Genomic DNA, 22,572 nt, shown 5'->3' with positions numbered 1-22,572 from the left:
TGTTAACCTTCATTGATAAGAAGAATTGTTCGCATACGTATGTACTGCCAAAACATGGCCACGATTCTGGCAGCGGCGTTAACAATTTCGGAAATCATTTGCTTGACACAAACTTAGTACGCCAATATCCATATACTTCTGTTTAAATACAGTGTCGCACTGCAAGTCCACAATCTCCCATCTACTGTATAAATCTTCTGAAACGCAATCAATGTTCACTGCAAACGGAGTCTCAAATAGTGCAAATGGAGGTTCAAGAGCCCCGAACTCTTCAAAGTGTCAAACTCTTTAAGTCAATTAAGTAGTTGAAAAATGATATCTAAGTAATATTTCAAGCATTCTGGTTGGACGCATACCAACAACTGCATAGCTGAGAAGTGAGCCAAATTGCCAAACTGCAGCTATTTGGCTCACAAAGATAGCTTACATCTGAATGATCATCGTAATCACCTGCTTTGGACCCCGGGAGTCTCAAGTTGAGTGCATTGGGGTGTTCCGTGACATCTTTAAGAAGCATTAAGCTTGATAGAATGTTCCGTGACATCTTTAAGAAGCATTAAGCCTGATAGAAAAGACGGATCAGAAATTTGGCAAACTTCTTTCTTTCAATGCCATAAAAAGCGCTATCTCCTGCCTTAAAGCAAAAAATCTCTTCAACACGTTTCCCCAAATTAACCATCTGACTTCAGTATGATATAGCAACTCTCCATATTCAGTGTCCATATCAGACAAGAATGAAGTGAATTGCCTATGATTGAGACCTCTTGCTCGTATAACATTAACCATCTTTAACAACAACGTCCATAACTTCATTTGCAGACTTTTGCCACACAGCTCTTCCTGATGCGGAATACAGTGTACAGCTGTAAAAGGACCTGACAAAGAAACCTGGTTTCCTTTTGCTTTCAATAAACCCACATTGTTGGTGCACAGTCTGTTGCCACGGACACAAGTTTATCCCATGACAGTCCTGTTCTGTTAATGCAACCTTCCAGTTCTTGAAAAAAGTCATGACCAGTCGTTGTGCCTTTAGGTAATATAATAATTCTTCAGTTACGTTTAGGTTTTCATCAACCCCACAAATAAACACGGCACAGTATGAAGTATCTGTTACACCAGTACACTCGTTAAGTGCTTTGGACTATGCTTCAAAACCTTGTGCTGCTGTAATCAGTTGCTGATGAATATTACTAGCTGATTCAGTGATTCTGCTAGCAACAGTAGTTTCAGACAAACTTATGACTTCAAACTTTTTTTTTTTTTGTCTTGACAAATTTCACATGCCTTTATAAAACAATCTTTTATGAATTGGCCTTCAGTGAACGGTCAGGAAGATTTTGCTGTCATATTACAAAACTCGCTTTTACAGAATCTTTGCTTGACTTGCTATCAGTTGCTGAACCTTTTCCTCACACAGTTTGTCAGGCAATGCACCATGCTTTTTTTGATGCAGTGTATTGTAATGTCGCCGCACATTGCACTCCTTAAACTCTGAGAAACTGCAAACAAATGAGACACTGGGGTCTGTCTACAACCTCCGTGGCAAAATATACATTTTCCCATTTATCCTGGAATATTCGTTTTTTGTTAGCAATCTTGTTCTTTTTTCAATGATGAAAATGACATTTATGATTTTAATCAGCAATGAGGCATACAATTAACAGCAAGAACTATACAAAGTAATTTGCAAAAATTGTTTATGTTGACTGTTTATGTTTAACTGACATCACTGGAAGTAAAAGTAACACTGAATGGATTTTAGTGGTAGATTTTGGCAGCTCAAGTAAGTTGCCGTGGGCCTCAGATAATTGCCTCAGTTGCCACGTGTTTGAGACCCCTGCTATAGTGCACTTATTTGTTAGTTTGAAGTAAGAAGTGGCTTATTGGCACAGTTGTTAGCACAGGTAGTCTTGCAAATTAAGCATTCTGAGCTTAAATCCTGTGCCCAGTGATTGTCCATGTAATCCTTGTAAGTTCTGCTTGTATCTGGATATGATTTCCTTCAGTTATTCCAGTTTTTCACCTACAACTCTCAGAGATGTACAGTTGAGGTTAATTTGCAGATCAGAGTTGGCCTTGTTTCAGTGTGAGTGTTGATATAAGCATGATTGGTTTATGTACTGAGCTGGTTTCTACCCTGTGACTGATGCTGCCAGGATAGGCTTTTGTAGAACAACTCAGAATTGGATTAAAAAACACTTGATAATTATAATGTTAAGGCTGAATTGTGTGTAAGTGAAGTAGGTAAACAACATAATACAGCTTGTCATATTTATTATTTTACATTTCATTGTTGCAGATGATTTGTTCAAAGTTCATAAACTAAAACCAAATTTGAAATGGCGACAGGCTTTTGAAGCATACCTGAAGACAATGCCTCCATACTTCTTATTGGTAAGCTTTGCGCCCACAACTTTTATCGCCTGTTTCCATATTTGTGCCTACCTGTTGGTGTGCTAAATTAATACCAGTGTTTTTTAGTTTTAAGATTTTTTTGTTTTAGTTTTTACTTACTTTTCCATTTTTCTTTTTAGTTTTTTTTTTTAAAACCATTTTCACTTTTAGTTTTTATCCATGAGGCTCTGCGATACTGCTTGCCATGTTAAGTGTTCATTCTGCCTCATGAATGATTTAAGATATGAAGAGTTAGGAGAAGTGATGGTGAAGGTGGGAGGGAATGAGAACGGCACCAGTTCACATGTGCCGCAGGGCTGCCTTGCTGATCGCTGCTGGGAGTTGATTCTACAATAAAATAAAATAAAAATAAAAAGAGGAATAACCTTGGCGGTCAATCATCACCCCGAAAGCGGATAGTAGACGTCACGTAGTATATGTGTACCAAATCACTACAGGTGATTTAAAATCCTGGACACACAAATGAACAGCCACAGTAACGTATTATATAAGAAGATGGATTTTCTGGTGTTTTATGACATTTATTTTTCTTCACCTTCTTATTTAGCCATTAAAGAAAGCATTAAGAATGATGGGTGCACCAAACCTGATCTCTGACAATATGGATTGTGGCCTAAGCTACAGTGTTATCTCTTACCTCAAGAAACTCAGCCAGCAGGTGCAGTTTGATTTTTGTGTCTCCTCTTTCTTGATACTCAGTACTTAAAAATGTATAAATCATTATCCTATTTCAGTGACAGCGTTTAAGCTTATTTGTTTTCAGATTAAAAATGCAGTGAATTATAAGGCATTGAAAAGCGTGCATCAAGAGTACTATGTTAATTTATCTGAATATGTTAAGGTTGTGGAAAAGTATTTATTCCACAGCTGCTACTGTTATCATAAAACTAAAAACCACAGTGAAGGCTGAATTTGAATTACATTTTTTTAACTTGGTTGATTCGGAGAAAGATCTTTTGAAATTAACAGAATGAAATAATTATTACTATATTTTAGAAAAGAAAGTATGTTTCATTGCAAGGTGGTTAAAATCAAAATCAGTTGTGAAATTTATATATAATCTGTAACTCTCAATGCCAGCGAACCTTTTTGTTTGGATTTGGAATGTCACCAATGTAAAGCAAGACTAGAACCTTCATATTAGTTTTTATTTATACAGGCAGTCCCTGGGTTACGTACAAGATAGGGACTGTAGGTTTGTACATAAGTTGAATTTGTATATAAATCGGAATAGGTACATTATTTTAATAAATGCTATTGTTGACCTACTGTAACCAAGTGCTGTGCCAATGAATGATGGAGTTTCACCTCTCTCTGACCTTTTTATTATTTCTGCTTTATTTTCAATGGTGATGGTTTTTCTGTTCTTTCCCAGCACTTGTATCAGATTTGTGTTTCAGAGACATTGTTGAAGGGTGAAGACAAAAGGTTAAGATGAGCTCTTCTTCACAGCACTGTACAGCTATCACAGCAGGCAGGGATCCCTCGTCAGCACGTCTGGTGTACTGACAAGAGACAACTTACTGCTATGTATGTAATAGTACAAGTAGGCTTGCTATTGAGAATGAATGGGAGTAGCAAGGGGCGGCTCACCACCCACCCACCACACAGTCACCTCCACTATAGTATGCAGCCTGCAGCATGCATCCGCCCACCAAGAATGAACATGGTGCGGCCAAAGGCGTTTAGTAAATCGCCTACCACTGCCCCCATTCAACAGGCAGCCACCCGATACACACTACAGTGTTACCCCCCACTGCTTCGACCCCCCACTGCTTCGTTCACCCTCAGTGGCCTCCATTCAGCCACAACCGGGTCACTGCTTGCAGCATTACCAGCCGCCCACCGAAAACGATTCGGGGGGAGCTGTGTGTAGTGAGCGGGCAGTGAAACTACTGGACGGACAGCGAACCACCCCATTAAGCCTCTGTCCTGCACACGAGCGATAGCTATGGCCCCGGTGACTATGGACCACGGGTCATGGCTCGCTTGCCACCGGGAGCTGCCCAAGGGACACTACACTGTGCGAGCAGTGAAATCGCACCCCTCCAGCCACTACTACACAGCGTCCTCCGCCCAAAGATGACGGATGAGGCGCATTCGTCACAGCTGCAGCTTCATTCGTAAGTCGTAGGTCGGATGTCCGTAACCTGGGGACTGCCTGTATTTACTGCTCAAAAAAATTAAAGGAACACTTTGAAAACGCATCAGATTTCAATGGGGAAAAAAAGATCATGCTGAATATCTATACTGATTACGGACTGGGCGTTAGGAACGAAAGGATGTTGCATCGTTTTATGGAAATGAAAATTATCAACCAAAAGAGGGCTGAATTCAAATGCACCCCGAAAATCAAAGTTAAAAAATGATGCGGCAGGCTATTCCATTTTGCTGAAATTTCATTGCAGCCATTCAAAATCGTACTCAGTAGCTTATATGGCCCCCATGTGCTTGTATGCATCCCTGACAACGTTAGGGCATGCTCCTAATGAGACCATGGATGGTGTTCTAGGGGATCTTCTCCCAGATCTGGTCCAGGGCATCACTGAGTTCCTGGACAGTCTGAGGTGCAACCTGGCGGCGTCGGATGGACTGAGACATGATGTCCCAGAGGTGTTCTATTGGGTTTAGGTGAGGCCGGGCATTGTCATGCACCAGGAGGAACCCAGGACCCACTGCACCAGCATAGAGTCTGACAATGGGTCCAAGGATTTCATCCTGATACCTAATGGCAGTCAAGGTGCTTTTGTCTGCCCTATAGAGGTTTGTGCATTCCTCCATGGATATGCCTTCCAGACCATCACTGACACACCACCAAACCGGTCATGCTGAATGATGTTACAGGCAGCATAACGTTCTCCACGACTTCTCCAGACCGTTTCACGCCTGTCACATTTGCTCAGTGTGAACCTGCTGTCATCTGTGAAAAGCACAGGGCGGCAGTGGCGGACCTGCCAATTCTGGTATCCGGTGGCATATACCAATCAAGCTCCATGGTGCCGGGCAGTGAGCACAGGGCCCACTAGAGGACGTCGGGTCCTCAGGCCACCCTTTTGAAGTATGTTTCTGATTGTTTGGTCAGAGACATTCACACCTTTGGTTTGCTGGATGTCATTTTGTAGAGCTCTGGCAGTGCTCATCCTGTTTCTCCTTGCCCAAAGGAGCAGATACTGGTCCTGCTGATGGGTTATGGACCTTCTATGGCCCTCTCCAGCTCTCCTAGAGTAACTGCCTGTCTCCTGGAATCTCCTCCATGCCCTTGAGATTGTGCTGAGAGACACAGCAAACCTTCTGGAAATGGAGTTGGACTACCTGTGCAACCTTTGTAGGGGTCAGGTATCGCCTCATGGTACCAGTAGTGACACTTACTGTAGCCAAATGCAAAACAGTCAGAAAAGATGAGGAGGGAAAAATGTCAGTGGCCTTCACCTGTTAAACCATTCCTGTTTTGGGGGTCGTCTCATTGTTGCCCCTCTAGTGCACCTGTTGTGCACAACTCTTCTGCTACTTAACTGACCAGATCAATATCCCAGATGTTTTATTGACTTGATGCTATACTCTGATTAAAAAGTGTTCCTTTAATTTTTTTTGAGCTGTTTTAAATAGTATTTTATTATGTTTAACATTGCAGTGAGCAGTGCCATACTTGCTCTTTGAAGGACTTCAATATAAGGGAAAATTAATTGTCTCAGTTCATGTGTCCTTGGCTGTCTCTGTAATGGCATAACATTTATTGCTAATCACAATGTTCTTTTGATGATGAAGCAAAAACAGCTAAATCAGATGAGGTCATTTCTGCGCTGGAAAGAATAGTAGTAGACTTGTATGTTGTGTGGCAATACTAACTTCAGTTTAATGGAAAGGTTTCACATGCAGTAAAAATAATATGGTCTTTAAAAATGAATCCAATGCTACCCCTTTTAAGATGGGACATGATCAGAATTTTGATGCACACGACGAATTTAAATGAAGCTTTTTATCTGTCAGAATTAACTTCTGTGAATTCCTTTTAACAAACAGTGACTTACAATTTTCCATAATTATTAGCCTTCTGAAGTTTAGAAATTATAACACAGCTGCATGTTATATACTATACTGCAGCACTGGTTTCCAACCTCGGTCCTGTGGAGCAATTACCAAATGATCTCATATAATTAGCTAATTTTTAAACAAACTTTTCTAATTTTGCTTTGGCTTTAAATGTTTGTCTGTTTATTTGCTGTTATTTTGCCCTTTTCCTGTGTAGTTTGCTCCCTTCATTATTATTTTTAATTGACCTTATTAGGATTTAAGCAGAGTAGACACCCAGGCAAACAACACTGAATGATGAAAGGCTGTATCTACTTCATTGTTAGACCCACTAATTAGTAAATAATGGATTAAATTACCAGAACACCTAGAAAAGTATAATGAAAATCTGGATGAAAATATTTTTTTAAAGAAAAAAAAAACAGAAAGCCGTATTTCCATATAAGTGCTTATTGTATTTAGTTATTTAAGTTATAATTTATATTTAAGTCATAAATTGACCCCAAATACAGAAACTGGGAAATAACAGCTCACTTTAATTAGGTTAGTACAGTAGTCCAATTAAAAACAGAAGTTGGTTGGAATAAAAACCTGCAGACTGAGTGGGTCCCCAGAACTGAATTTGGGAACCACTGTATTACTGATTAACTTGATGTTGAGTTGAGATTTTAAATGCCATTTTGTAATGCTTTTTAACTTGTGCTTGTGCCACACTTTGTTTTTTCTGTTAAACATATGAAAACGAGGAGATCTGATCCTCATGCCAGTGCTGTTAATACAATAAGGTGACCTAACCGTGTGTGTATAAAATGACTGAACAGCATTCAATACTGGGTTAAAAGTTTGATTTTTTTTTTTTTTTTTGTACTGCGTGAGGGAAAAAATGGTCATTTCTAATGGTTAGTTCAATAGATTGAAAGATCGACAATGGTATAAGCATTATTCTTGGGGGGGAATTGATTTACTGTAAACGCTTAGAGTGACTTCACTATCTCCTTACCTATATGCAATATTAATTGCTGAGGGTCTTTTCCAAAAAATGTAGCATTTTATTTTTTTTTTCCCCTCCCCTAATACTTATTTGTTTGTTTTTAATTAGGCCAAGATTGAATCTGACCGGCTTATAGTGTCTGTGGGAAAAAAGCCTCCCCAGGAAACCGGAATTAAAGTGAAGAACCATTCCAATACACTTTCATTGGCACATCGTAAAGACTTCAAGCAACTTCTTCAAAGCATTGCGGGAGAAGCGCCACTTCGGCTCAATGACATCAATTTCAAAGAGTTTGCTGGTTTCCAGATAGCACTTTTAAACAAGGTATAGTCGTTCACATCGTGCATTTACATGTCTGTTGCTTATTCTGAATGGGTTTCGCATTGTTCAGTATAGAGATGGGCAATATATTGAATTTTTGATTTAATATTTTAATAAAAATCAAAAGCCAATATTGCGATGTTCAGCACTTTAATTTTCTGCAGCTTTTTCTGAACATGAAATAAAATCCACGAAATCTCCAGCGCTCTTTCTAAGCATGCCTACGTTGACTCCATCCATGTAGACTGGCGCTGTTTAGCATGAAAAAATAGAGCGAGGATCACATGACTAAGTTCTTAGAGCAGTAGGTAAAGTTAGTGCTGCAGTTTGCAAATAGTTGGATTTTCTGAGAATGACAGTTCAAGCAGTATAGCATCTAAAGATAAAATATGTTGCTTCATCTGAAAAGGCCATCCTGACATGTGCAATGTGCCCTTCTGCCACTTGGCAAAACAGCTCCCTGTTAAGCAAAGGTCCACAAAATGTTTGCTGTTCTTAAACATATTGTATGAGCGGACAAGCGGGGATGGGCCATAGTTCATGGAGTGACTACTGTATTTCAGAGCACACGTTTTGCCTACTTAAATTGCACCTAAGAAATAATTGTAATTTGTCAATGTGAAATAACCACACTAGGCAGTAATTCACATTAGAACATTTAGTGAGACTAAATGTGTAAGTCTTTGTCCCTTCATTTAATCCCACTACGGAAATGTTACAAGCTCTTCAAAGTTGGTGCATCAGTTTTGGGATAAACTGCATTACTGGTGATTTCATTTTCATATTGAGTTTGTATTTTAGTTTAACTGGTCACTTGAGCTTCCTAATGACTGAAAGTCTGTCCTGAATGATTGTGTTACGGTGTTGTGTTATCTCAGCTCATTTTGTGTTCTGTTTTATCCTTGTGTACTCAACTGTACCTGGTGTCTTGCTACGGTAAGATACAGCAGTTTGCAATTTTTATCTTATAACACATCCCAAATTGTGTGCTTCAGTATATAAATGTAATTATATTTAGAGGTTTTAAAAACTGTTTTGGGATATTAGGTAACATCTATACAATGTTTATCTTTAGTATGTTCATTCACTCTTTGAACACAGTATGAAGAAGTGTTTGGGATACAGAAAGAAGCACAAATATTTCTGTGTACCTCTGTAGGTAAATGCCAATTATTTCACTACAAGTTAATCGTTACATTTGTTTTGTAATTCTGTTTCAAGAATTGGTGATATATATATATATATATATATATATATATATATATATATATATATATATATATATATATATATATATAATTTTTTTTAATTTTTTTTTTAAACTCTTTAACTTGTCAAAAGCACTGTGAAGACATTGTGTTTTACTGTCAGTCTTCCCTCCCTTAAAACCTCTGTAACCACTGATTTCAGTATGGGCCTTAAAATGTCCCAAAAAGTAAGATTAAAATTCTTTGGATAACCTATTTTTTCATTCTGCATAGCAATAAAAGCTTCTTTTAGTTCTGTCAAGATAATTTCACATTCCAGTCCCTCCATTTACTCTTTAGATAACTGTTAATCTAGCTGTTCAAATAATAATTTCCCCTTATCTCCTGCCCCGGAGTGCTCAGAGGAAAGGTCTCCATAAAAACAGCTCCTTTGCTCTAATAAAATATCTTTCTGCTTTCCTTCCCACCAAATCATTAATATTCCTTTTCAAAACATGAACTTTGTTGATGTTAAAATCCCCACCACAATTTGCAATCCTATAATGTCTTTCCAAAGCCCATGTTAAAACCTTCAAATCTTTTTTCCTTCCCCACTTTCTCACTTCCATAATTTGTAGCCAACACTTTAATTTTCCTTTTACATTCTTCCCACCAGGATACTACTACCTACATGTAGTTCACACCATATAAAGCAGGGGTGTCGAACGTCAGGCCTGGAGGGCCGCTGTGGCTGCAGATTTTCATTCTAACCCTAATGTCCTAATTAGTTTTCACTGCTAATTAACTCCTTTTCCCTTCATTTTAATAACCCTGTTTTTAACACTAGAATTACCAGAGCCTACGAAAAAACTTGTAGATCCGTCCCACCTTAAAAGGCTTTACACCTCTCTGTCACGTCTTTTGTCTTCTAAAATTGTGGCTAAGCAGCAAACGGCAAGCAGCCTACTATCACATCCCCCACCGGCGCATGGTTTTCTCAGCTCAAGTCTGTTTACCTGCGTGTCAGTTGCTTATAGTTGTTTAGAGTGAGAAGTCAAGCAAAATGACACCTTTTTTAAATACTATATAGTTATTTGGAACACTTGCATTATATATTCGGTAATGACTTTATATATTCCAACGCTGACTTTATATATTAAAAAATGAGTTTATATATTCTAACGCCGACTTTATATATTCAGGAATTACTTTATATATTCAAGTTTTGACTTTATATATTCCGAAAATCATTGTAATTGCCTGTTTGGCACCCCATAGGGCACTGTATAATGGATATATAAAAAAATAGCTAAGGGGATAGATATATAGATAGATAGGAAGGAAAGGCACTATATGATAGGCAGACAGGGAAGCTGCTATATAATAATAAAATTACTGTTATTACTATATAGATAGACAGGGAGTTCAGGCAAGCAGAACGGCGAAAGTTTAAAAAAAAAAAACAAAAAAAAACATTTTCTTCCCAGCGGGGAATCGAAACTCGGGTCTCTGAGGTATGGCAAGTCTGCTGTGCTCAGAGTTACGGAATCTTACCGGTACGCCACAGAAGCTGTTGTGATATTCTTGAACCTTTTGTGAAAGTGTTTATTTGATCTTTGGCCTTCAGGCGTGTCACATTTTATAGTTTATGCCTACATTTTGTAACATTTATTACTAAAACATGAAAAAGTTTCTGTTTTAACAATGTGTTTACACAGATTACTGTAGAAACGGAACACACATGAAATGAGTGTGTTCCAAATAACGATCTATTATTTCCACTCTAAAACTCCACTTCACTCCCAGATTATCAATTAAGGCATGAGCTGGGAGAAGTTTGTGCACGTTCTAAGTCGTGGGGGGATGGAATACCCAGGTGCTTGCAGATTGTGTTCATCAGCACATTTAGATGAACAAAAGACGCTGGTGGAGAGGTGAACGGTTTTAAGAAGCGATTTAAGGTGGGGCGGATCTAAGAGTTTTTTCGTAGGCTCTGGTAATTCTAGTGTTAAGGATTCAGTCCTCTGAATTTATTCTTTTCTTCATTAACTGGCAGCCAAACAGAAATGAGACGTGAAACGAGCCAACAGATGACCAGCTAAATTGGGGCTTCAAATTCCAACCAATCTCTTAATGAGAAGCCGATTCTTGCTGTTAATTAAACCTGTTTTTTAATTCCATGGCTTGTTGCTGCTCTCATTCTTCCACAGCAGACATTTCCAAAACTGTTGGTTTTCTGTTTTTTCTAAATGTTTTGGTGACCTGAGAGATCAACCTTATTGAGATCGTCACCTTTCTTTATTTTCACATATTGTGTGGCAGGCACAAGTGAGCTAGTCATGTGATGGCTTGTTTTGTGTCTCGTTTTTGTTTGACTGCTAATTTAGGAAAAAGAGACCAGTAAGGGGCCTGAGTCAAGTGAAGTAACACTAAAGAAAAAAGAAGTGAATTAGCAGCAGAAACAGGTCACTAATGAAGAAGATGGTTAGAATGAAAACCTGCAGCCACTGCGGCCCTCCAGGACAGGAGTTCGACACCCCTGTAAAGGAACGATCCATGAACTATAATGATATAATTTTGCAAGGTTCCAGTCCTTTGCAATCTGACAAAAACAGATAGTCTAGCCTCATGTTAAACCTTCCCCTCTGTCATGTAGGCTCCTATAAGCATGAGTCAGTCCATACTGTTTGATCACCCCTCATAGTGCGTCCTTCGTATGGTCCTTCTCCTTGTCCAACAATCATTCTGTCAATCACCAGCACCATCTCCCAATAAACCTCAGCAGTCCATCTTTACCTTTAATTCAATTGGTGCATACCCATTTATAAAACAGAATTGTGTGCCCTTCCATTCGGCATCCACCACCAACATTGTCCTGTCCATTACAATAAATGAGTCACTTACTGTCTAGCTATCTCCTATGAACAAAATCCCCACCCTAGATGAATATACATTTCCTACTGCCCCCTGATTATTTGTAAAATGCCTCACATCCACTCTGTCCCTTAAGTGTGTAGTTATAGTAAGAAGCACACATGAATAGGTTCAGTGTTTAACCAAAATAAGACACTCCCTTTTAGCTCTATTTCTTCCCATGACCATCTCAAGGTTAGATGTATCAACAAACACCTCTTCCATTTGCCTACCTCATATTTACCAAACCCCCATAATCATCTAGACTAAAAGGAGAAGCTTCACTCCAATCTATTACCTTCTTATCCTTTTTGCCTGTATTGGGAATGTTTGAAACCAATTAAGACCCCACCCTTCCTCTTGTTCTCCTCCTCCCCCCTCTTCTTTTGTGCTTAATATAAAATTGGTTATCCTCTATATCTTCCCACCTCCCACTTTCTTAGACTAAATCTAATTCATCTTCCTTCTGCTTTCTTTTTTGTCCTTTCTTTCCATTTGTAACCTTTCCCCACCCCCTTTCTCCTCTGTGCAGACTTTTGAGGCAATTCAGGCCCTTTCTTCAGGCCTAAAGAAAGGGCCCGAGTTGCCTTGAAAGCTTCCATATTGTAATTGTTTTATTTAGTCAATAAAAGGTGTCATTTTGCTTAACTTCTCATTAAAATCAAATATTTCTATTTGTTGTCTGCAGGTTGTTTTATTGAGTAGTTTCCCTTTTACAGAATCTTTATATTTTGATACTAATGTAAGGTCAAGATTTAAGAAACACTGCTGTACATTTCTTTATCATCTCAGTCCATCTTCATAAGTAAACATACTCTTTCATTGTATGTCTCACTCTGCAGGAACTGAAGCCACAAGCATACAGGAATGCCTTTGATATTCCTCGTAGGAATCTTTTGGATCAGCTAACAAGGATGAGGTCCAACTTGTTAAGAACAACTCAGAAGCTCATTCGTGGTCAGGATGAAGGTATTTGCACTAGATATTTATAGTGGTTTCCGATTCCAGTTATTAAGTCTCTTGATATAAGTTCTACTTTTTTAGCTAAATTTGCCTCTGCTTTTATCAAAGTAATTATATCATGCTTTAAGACATGAATAAGTAAAAGTTAATGGTAAACACAAGGGTTAGGGAAGGATAACTTTTTTTTTTTTGATGTTGAATTACATAGTGAGGTAAACAATGGAACAATAAACACAAAATTAATGGGCTGTTTACAGTTTCTCCTTACGGCTTCATTTAGTACCTTGCTCTAGTTCCCATTTATAGGTGTGGGAGAGATTGAGTTAAATGAGAAATAGTCTTTTATTTTTGCACAGTTAAGAGTTGCAAAGATATTAAATCTAGTAGTTTACCTGTCAGTGTTTCACAATAACCGTTAAAATGAAAAAGTTTGATAGCTTTAGGGTATTGATAATTCTGATGTATCTTGACACAGAAATATGTGAGGTGGTGTAGACTGCAGTTTTATTTTATTCTGATTGTGATGTTGAACGTATGTCCTGTCTTGTCTTATAGTCCCTTGATTGTGTTCTGTCTTCCTCTGCTTGTCTTGGCTTTCTCACCTAGTGTTCTGAAGCTTCTGAGGAGAATCATTTCTCGCTATGCATCATCCAGCTCATGTAATGTAGTTCTGTTTAGCTTAGGTTTTGAGGTTCCATTCACCCTCTTTAAGTTTGTGTTTAGACTATGACACCAAGAGCTTAGATGAGAGCAGCACACCTGGTGATGCAACTATTCGTTTGTCTGCAATTATGAATACGTTTAAGGAAGATGTAGTTTTGCTGCTTGGATTAGAGTTCATTTACAAGAAAGCCCGTCTCTCTAACATGTGTGCCTGTTGTTGTGTATATCAAAATAGACAAAGAAGTGTGCTACTAGTCATCCTGGATACAAGATTGATAGCAAGTTTAAAGTGGAAATTCTTCTGTCTTCTTCCCAGTATGACAAGAGTGTGCACTGATGTAGTTTTATTCTGGTAATGGAGTTGCCAGCTAAAATTCAGAATAAATCCTGGCTAATGTCTTTCAGGTGTTGACCATTTTACTAGAATAGACTGAACCTTGCAATTTTTTTTTTTTTTTTACTTCCTAGCAGTCTGAGAGCTGACAGGTGGTAGACCTTCCTTGTGTTCTTGACATGGTCAAGTGGTCTAGTCCCTTCCTCCTTTGTTTCCTCCATTCTGTCATTGTTTCTTAATGAACATTTTATTAAATCATATACTTCATTATAAATACATATAGGTGTAAATGGGACCATGTTTGATGGTAAATTGTTGGTTTCTTTATTTGAATGTCATTATAAATTAACATCTAGTTAAGAAAACAAGCAGTTAAAGCATTGGAGTGTGAAAGAATCAATTAAAGGTTGGCAGTCTTAACAACTTGAGTTAACTAAAAAGAAGCAGCAAATTTTACATGAGCAGTAGCTACTCCAAGGAAACCTGCATAAGCATTTAAAGGTTAAAAAGAAAGTCCTTATCAAATAGCCTGCAAAGCCATGTAGCAAATTGTAATATCTAAAGCACCTATTTAATGAGATGCTCTTAGTAGCACCCATTACAGTTCACAGTAGTCCAGTTTTCAGATTACTTTAAAAATGGGATGAGTTTGAAATAATTGTGTATCAGTGACAAAAAGATTTGTAAAACTCCTGATTTACATTTGGGTCCCACAATGAAAACTGGGAGCCCAGTGTTCACTGGTTCTACATTGAATGGTTTGACTAATAACATTACCAAAGTTGAGTTGTGCATTTATCACATTTCCCAATTTTTGTTGTATGCAATGCAGCAAACCGCCTTAGAAGCATTTTGAAATATTATATCCGAGTATGATACATTCTTGCATTACAAAGGTGGTCTCATCTGCTTGAAAAAGTGGTTGATATCCTTGAGAAATTTATTTGCAACCCTGTGTACAAAAATACTTGTTTACTTACCTGTAAGGAATTATTTTATAACCTGAAGGTGCTTCAAGTTATGTGCCCATTTTCCTTCTTTATCCTTTAAGGCATTTTTCCGCACAGTGAATGCCAATTTCTGCACACTTTACCATGATGTAGAGTTAATTTAAAGGGCCAAATGTGCCATTTTTTGCTCATCAATCTACACTCAATAACTCTTAATTACAAAGTGAAAACATGTTTTTAGAAATGTTTGAAGATTTACCAAAATCAAAAACTGAAGTTCAGGTTGTGGTTGGGTGCATTCTCTTTGCTTTAATTACCCTTGACATGTCTAGGACTTGACTGGAGTTCACCTTTGCCAAAGTGAATTGATTGGAAATGGTTTAGAAAGGTACAGACCTGTGTATATTCATCCATCCATCCATTTTCCAACCCACTGAATCCGAACACAGGGTCACGGGGGTCTGCTGGAGCCAATCCCAGCCAACACAGGGCACAAGGCAGGAACCAATCCCGGGCAGGGTGCCAACCCACCGCAGACCTGTGTATACGAGGTCTCTTAATTATATTTTTGGACAAAAACCAAGCCATGAAGTCCAAATAACTGTCTGTCTCTGCATTAAAACTGTGTTGACCTGACATAGTTCGGGACAAAGTTACAAAACAGTTTTAAGTTTTGAGTGCTCCAGGAGCTCAGTGACCTAAATAATTATGAAATGGCAGAAGTTTGGATCCACCAGGACATTTTGTAGAGTTGACCATCCAGCCAAAGTGAGTAACCAGGTACAAAGAGTCTTGGTCAGGGAAATGACCAAGAACCCCAGTGGTCACTCTGACAGAACTTCAGAAGGATGACAATCTCAGCAGCAATCAAGCGTTTATAAGTGACTTGATAGAAGTCATTTTTGAGTAGAAAGCAATTGACCGCCTCCTTGGACTCAAAGCATGAGGGAGAAGATTCTTTCATCTGACAAGATAAAAATGTAACTCTTCAGGCAGAAGTCCAAGCCGTCTGTCTGGTAAAGACTAGGCACTGCTCATCACCTGCATAATACCTCTAAAGTATGGTGCTGGCAGCATCATGCTATGACATTACTTCTCAGTTTTGGATACATGGAGATTGTTTAGAATTGAAGAAAGGTTGAATCCAGCTAAATACAAAGAGGTCCTTGAAGAAGCCTGTATAGAGTGCATACAACCTCATATTTAGGGTGATGGTTCATTTTATAGCATGATAATGACCTAAAGCATACAGCCAAGACAATGCTGGAGTGGTTTCGGGGCAAGTCTCTGACTACTCTTAAGTGGCCCAGCCAAAGCCCAGATTTAGACCCTGTTGAACATCAATGAAGACACATGAAAATGGCAATTCACAGCTGCATTAGATCCAGTCTTAACGGAGCTTGAGAAGATCTGTCTGGAAGATAGGATAAGCTGCCCAAATCCAAGTGCGCAGAGCTTGGCCAAGACAACTTGAAGCTGTAATTGCTGCAAACAGCATTTCTACAATATGCAGATTTAAAGATTTGAATACTTGTATGAATAAGAGATTTCAGTTTTTGAATTTTAAGAAATTGTCAAACATTTCTGAGAAAATGTTTTCAATTTTGTCATTTTGAGCTATTGAGTGTAGATTGATGGGCATAAATGACAAATGAATCCATTTAAAATTAAACCTACAACCTAATAAATTGTGCAGAAAGTGAATGGGTCTGAATACTTTAGACGCCAATTATAAACAGATGGCAGGTTCATCCAGGTCTGAAGATAATTCATCACAAGCATATAAATAAGTTTCAATCTAGTATTTTGTCTATTGAGGATTTGATTTGGCTTAACTTTATTCGCTTTCTGTTTAACATTTCTGTCTGATTGCAGACTACCTACATAGCATTCCTGTGGCTCAAATGGGCAACTACCAGGAATACTTAAAATTAATGCCATCACCACTTCGAGAAATTGATCCTGACCAACCTAAAAGGTTGCACACCTTTGGGAATCCCTTCAAACAGGACAAAAAGGTAGGCTCTCTGACTGACTTTATTAATCACTTTAACCACTTGTTATGCATGATTTAGTCTAGGCCCTAGACAGTTAAAGAAAAAATGTGCACCTGTCTACAGTGGTTGTACTCTGGAGAACCATTTGGCCAATGTGTATTATGGGCTCGAATTTGCCTCATACCCATTATGACTGTGACATTGTAAAAGAAACCAACTAACGTGTACTTGAAAAATAATAATCTTATACACCAAAAGGGAAAAGTAGATTCTCTTGCTGTAAAGCAGCAGATTCAGTCAATAACATATTGCCTGGAGTCAAGGATTTATATAAGCTATCATGAAGGAAATTGTTCTGTTGAATTGTATTTTTTTAATAACTCAGGGATGATTGATAAATAAAGTTGAATGATTATGATGGTCTGTAAGAAATGCTGAAGAGAAGTTTCAAATCTTTCTGTGCTAAAAATAAAGATTCCCAAACCAACCTTAATACTGTATAAACTGAGAACAGTTTTCTGAGAAAGCAGGAGTTTCTTGCTTAGACTCTGTTCTAATGTAGCTTTTATATATTACTGGACCTTTCTGCAGGATATGTTCCATATTCTATGTTTATTATCTGTGATGTTGGTTAAATTAGTTTGTTTCCCCTATATAATTGTCAAGTGTTTTAACTAATGTATCCTTTTGGGGTCATCTGATTCAGTTGAGTACAAGGCCAGAACACATACTAGTACACATGTACCACACATTGCTGACAACGTAGCAGGACTTCTGAGTGTGATATCGTGCAGGGATTACCTGTACTAAATTCAAATTAACTTTAGGAGAACATGCAAACTATTTTCAGGAAATACCAGTGAAAATGTAATGTTTTGCCCCTTCCTGGATGTGCCAATTTGTGCATAAAATACAAGTTCTTGTTTAATGTTGGTAATACATGCTTGTGTGCATAATGTTGGATTTTAATCTTTTATTTTAATCTGACTTAGCAGTGGCCAATTTTGTGCTCCTATTTTACTAAGATGCAAATGGTCCAGGAACATGGACCTGTGATGCTGCAAGGCAGCAGTGCTTATGTATGTGTATATAAAGCTACGTTCACATTATAAGGCTCATTGCTCAATTCCAACTTCTTGCTCAGATCAGACTGTCCTACCTTGACAGTTCACATTCATAAGTACAAGTGACCTGTATCTAACTGTAATGTAAATGCGTCTTTCCTCCGAAATGGCATGCATGCACACATTGGTACTTTTGTGCACAAGTCATCTGCATCACCAACAACAAAGGACCACATAGCAAAAAGAATAAAATCTGATTTGAAAAGATTGGATTTCTATGTCCACATAGCTGTGAAAACATCAGAATTGAAGGCAAAAAATCTGATTTCAAGCCTGGTAAAGTGAACATAGCTGCTTTATCTTTGAAAATATGATCTTTAAAGATACAAGACCTTGCCTGATTACCTTATTGTTGGAAGGGGTGATTTTAATATGTGATTTGCAGTGGTGGTCATGGGAAATAGGAAACCCCTCAGCGATTTTCTGTTGGCCAATGTGTTACAGTGAAATGCAATTTAATATTACTAATGCACATTTGATTCTTTTACATACATAGCCTTCCTTGAACTGTTGGGTATAAAAATGTATTATTTAGTACGTATTGTATACTTATAAGCAGTCATGAATCTTGTTACAATGTTGCTTTTTATAATTTTCTGGGAAAAGTGTTTTTTAAGCCATCCAATAGGCTGGTAAAGGGTTGGCTTCTGCATTGCACCTAGTGTTGCCGGGGTGCACCCTGGCTTCCCATGGCCTTGAGTTAAAATTATACATTTGTCAGAATTGGTTTTGAAATATGGAACAATAAAGTACAAAGCACAGAAAATAACTTTCTGTGTAAACAAGCTATAATAACCCCTTTAATAATTTAAAAAAATTATTAAGATGTAAAAAAAAAAAAAAATTGAGGTCCAGCTTTTAATTATATTCAGGGATAGTGATAGAAGGAGGTTTTCTTGTTTAAAAGTACAAATAACAACTGATTATCTCCGAAGGATTCGTTCTGAATTGTAAAAGTTGTGTGTTTGGGTAGAGAGGATTTTTAATTAGTATTTTCAAAGACAGATTGAAACTCTGATATAATATTCTTTATGAATTTTTATTTTTTCAAAGGTTATAGAGTAATAGAGTCTAAAGTAAACTTTAGAGCTGAATTTTACTTTCTCACTGGTGTTGAGTGCTTTTCTTTGGTTATATTAAATTAAACACACTCATAGATAGTGCTTGTTTCCTATTTGTTACCAAAAACATTTTGTAATTTTATGATGGTGACCTGTCGGTATGGCAAGATAGACAAATTTGTTTTGGTTAGTTTATTACCATGATCCTAACAAGGACAGGCAGTCTAGGTATTTTTAATATTGAATCATTTCTGAAATTGAAAAAAATACTGCCATTTATAGGAAAATTTAACAAACACCTTGTGATTCATTTTGTGAGTTGTGCGGGCATTTTGTGTTTCATTGCACATATAAACTGATGAATTTAAAACCATTTCCTTTTTACAGGGTATGATGGTTGATGAAGCAGATGAATTTGTAGCAGGGCCTCAGAATAAACTCAAACGAGGAGCCGGAGACCCAAATTCAGCAAGTGCGCTAAAGAGGCGAAGGAGCATGTCACCCTTGCTACGACGACCCCAAACTCCTCCAATTATCACCAACCATGTTGTCGGAAAGGGTCCCCCTTCTGCACCTGGTAGCCAAAGTCATCAGAATCTAATTAAACCAATACCACTTCATAAAGGTAATTTCTGCTGATATGTTCAGCTTGTTTAGAATCAAGTATAATGTGTCTTCATATGTTGGTACTGGGTTTGACTCTGTCACTTCCCCCAATTTCAAACCTTGTCACAGATGTATTGAATTGCTCTCAGACATCTACTGTAAATATTTCAATTGGTAATTTATTTTCTAGGTGCAGGACTCGCAAATAAAGTTCTTCAGGTCCAATTGAATAATCCTTAAAAATTGTCTTGTTGATTCTGGGATCAGTGCTTTTTGCATGTCATATTAGTTTGCTTCTTACTGTTTACCTGTATCTCTGCACCATTTCCTTTATGCTTATAATAATAATAATAATGCAGTGACCTCTTCAGTGAATGCCTTTGAATCTGTTGGAGAGTCTTCAACACTAGTTGCCCCATAGCACTCGGCTGCTTTTTTTTGATAAGCTTTTGTACAGTACAAGGTGGACTGGTGCATGTAGGGACAGGTAATTTTGACCTTTATAGTACATTTGCAGTTTTACAAAACCAGAAAGGAATTTTGCTCTGTTAAATGAAAGAAAAGAGCAAATGCTGTTGTGATAAGGTGTAGGAGATTTGTTTTGGAACAGATTTCACCACTATGATGGAAGCCTTTTACTGGAGAAAGTAGTGTGTGGAAGGAGAGTAATATAACACTTAAAGCTGAAGAACAAATACTGAAATTGAACATTGTCAGCTGACTGAGACCTAGTTATTCAAGCAGGATGAATCATCCTTAATTACTGAGCATATGGTACCTGATTGTACTATAATGCTATTTGCAACTGTAATGTTGTCCAGTTAGATTAAGATATTAATATTCAAATGCAGCATTTTATGCGTTCATTAAAATATTTTAACTTCTGAACGTAAAGAAAGTAACAATCATATTGTAAATGGCATTTTTCCTTTCCACATGTGTCTAATATGTTATTCTAGTTCATAACGGCAGAGTGCCAGAGATGATCCTAGCAGCATCTGGAACAATGCAGCAACCTTCCCAAAACAGATGTTTTCAGTCAGGTTGATGCATGGTACATTTAAAGGTCACTGAATTGCATTAAAACAGTCATTTCTTTTTTAAATTTGCTTTAACTAATACAAGGGTGTAAAAATCTTGGGGGGGAAAAAAAAAAACGTTTTACCGGTGAAAAACAGTAGTTGTTACCTGGTTGTACATGCACTGTCCGCATATATGTTTTAATACAGGCAGATCTCTATAATTTAGAGAATTGGAGAACCAACTGCACATCCAAAGCACAAGACACTTTATTTAAAATTGTAAAGCAATGCAAAGATAGAAAAGTGGTTAGTACATCTGTGGGTTTTTCTGAACTCCGATGATCCCTTGGTTATTTCTAAAAGTGTGTGTATGAATGTGTGTGTTTTTATATATATATATATATATTATATATTTTTTTTCTCATTTTGTCTCTCATAGTTGAGGTATACCTATGATGAAAATTACAGGCCTCTCTCATCTTTTTAAGTGGGAGAACTTACACAATTGGTGGCTGAGTAAATACTTTTTTGCCCCACTGTGTGTGTGTGTATGTGTATGTATGTATATATATATATATATATATATATATATATATATATATATATATATATAAAATGTAGTTTTTGTGGTTTAAAAAATGTCATTTACACTTGATCGTTTTCCTGAGTTTGTGTATGTGTGCTCACTTCTTAGATGTGCATTGACACTCACAGTTGTGTGACTGTCTGCAAATGTGCCACACCCATATTCATTTAAATGGAGCTTGTCAAAGTTAAACTGACCAGATTTTGGAAAATACTTTCTAACAAATGATATGTGCAATCCAACTAATAAAACACTTTTCTGTAGAAATGTATCTGCAAAAGCCTGGAAAGTCATGGGTGATTTAGTAATGTCTTTTACATTATCAGTAAAAACAAATAATTGCTTAAATTAAATCTTAGTAAAAGTGTCAAAACCTCCACTTACATCTGTGAGCCCACCGTTTTGCTTAAGCGTTTTGCTGCCATTCAAAAAGTCATGATGAGTTGTCTTTACTTTCTACTTATTGAAATGGATGTACAGTGCATCCAGAAAGTATTCACAGCGCATCACTTTTTCCACATTTTGTTATGTTACAGCCTTATTCCAAAATGGATTAAATTAGTTTTTTTCCCTCAGAACACCCCATAATGACAACGTGAAAAAAAGTACATAAGTATTCACAGCCTTTGCTCAATACTTTGTCGATGAACCTTTGGCAGCAATTACAGCCTCAAGTCTTTTTGAATATGATGCCACAAGCTTGGCACACCTATTCTTGGCCAGTTTTGCCCATTCCTCTTTGCAGCACCTCTCAAGCTCCATCAGGTTGGATGGGAAGCGTTGGTGCACAGCCATTTTAAGATCTCTCCAGAGATGTTCAATCGCATTCAAGTCTGGGCTCTGGCTGGGCCACTCAAGGACATTCACAGAGTTGTCCTGAAGCCACTCCTTTGATATCTTGGCTGTGTGCTTAGGGTCGTTGTCCTGCTGAAAGATGAACTGTCGCCCCAGTCTGAGGTCAAGGGTGCTCTGGATCAGGTTTTCATGCAGGATGTCTCTGTACATTGCTGCAGTCATCTTTCTCTTTATCCTGACTAGTCTCCCAGTTCCTGCTGCTGAAAAACATCCCCACAGCATGATGCTGCTGCCACCACGCTTCACTGTAGGGGATGGTATTGGCCTGGTGATGAGCGGTGCCCCGTTTCCTCCAAACGTGACGCCTGGCATTCACACCAAAGAGTTCAATCTTTCTCTCATCAGACCAGAGAATTTTGTTTCTCATGGTCTGAGAGTCCTTCAGGTGCCTTTTGGCAAACTCCTGGCGGGCTGCCATGTGCCTTTTACTAAGGAGTGGCTTCCGTCTGGCCACTCTGCCATACAGGCCTGATTGGTGGATTGCTGCTGAGATGTTTGTCCTTCTGGAATGTTCTCCTCTCCCCACAGAGGACCTCTGGAGCTGTGACAGAGTGA

General features: G+C 37.9%; 1 protein-coding gene across 1 annotated transcript in view; it reads left to right on the top strand.

Annotated features, from left to right (window-relative positions):
• The window catches only part of ints6l (integrator complex subunit 6 like), an 89,387-nt gene that overhangs the window by 54,890 nt on the left and 11,925 nt on the right, over positions 1-22,572 (top strand). Inside the window, exons 10-15 of the mRNA XM_039766200.1 lie at positions 2,300-2,394; positions 2,963-3,073; positions 7,544-7,759; positions 12,699-12,825; positions 16,642-16,784; positions 19,336-19,573. Coding sequence (XP_039622134.1) covers positions 2,300-2,394; positions 2,963-3,073; positions 7,544-7,759; positions 12,699-12,825; positions 16,642-16,784; positions 19,336-19,573 — 930 coding nt within the window. The remainder of the gene's footprint in view (positions 1-2,299; positions 2,395-2,962; positions 3,074-7,543; positions 7,760-12,698; positions 12,826-16,641; positions 16,785-19,335; positions 19,574-22,572) is intronic.

The sequence above is a fragment of the Polypterus senegalus genome, chromosome 10 (genome assembly GCF_016835505.1).
Source record: "Polypterus senegalus isolate Bchr_013 chromosome 10, ASM1683550v1, whole genome shotgun sequence".
Taxonomy (NCBI): Eukaryota; Metazoa; Chordata; class Cladistia; order Polypteriformes; family Polypteridae; genus Polypterus; species Polypterus senegalus.
Note: the sequence above shows the minus strand (reverse complement) of the source record. Positions and strands in the feature narration are given on the sequence as shown.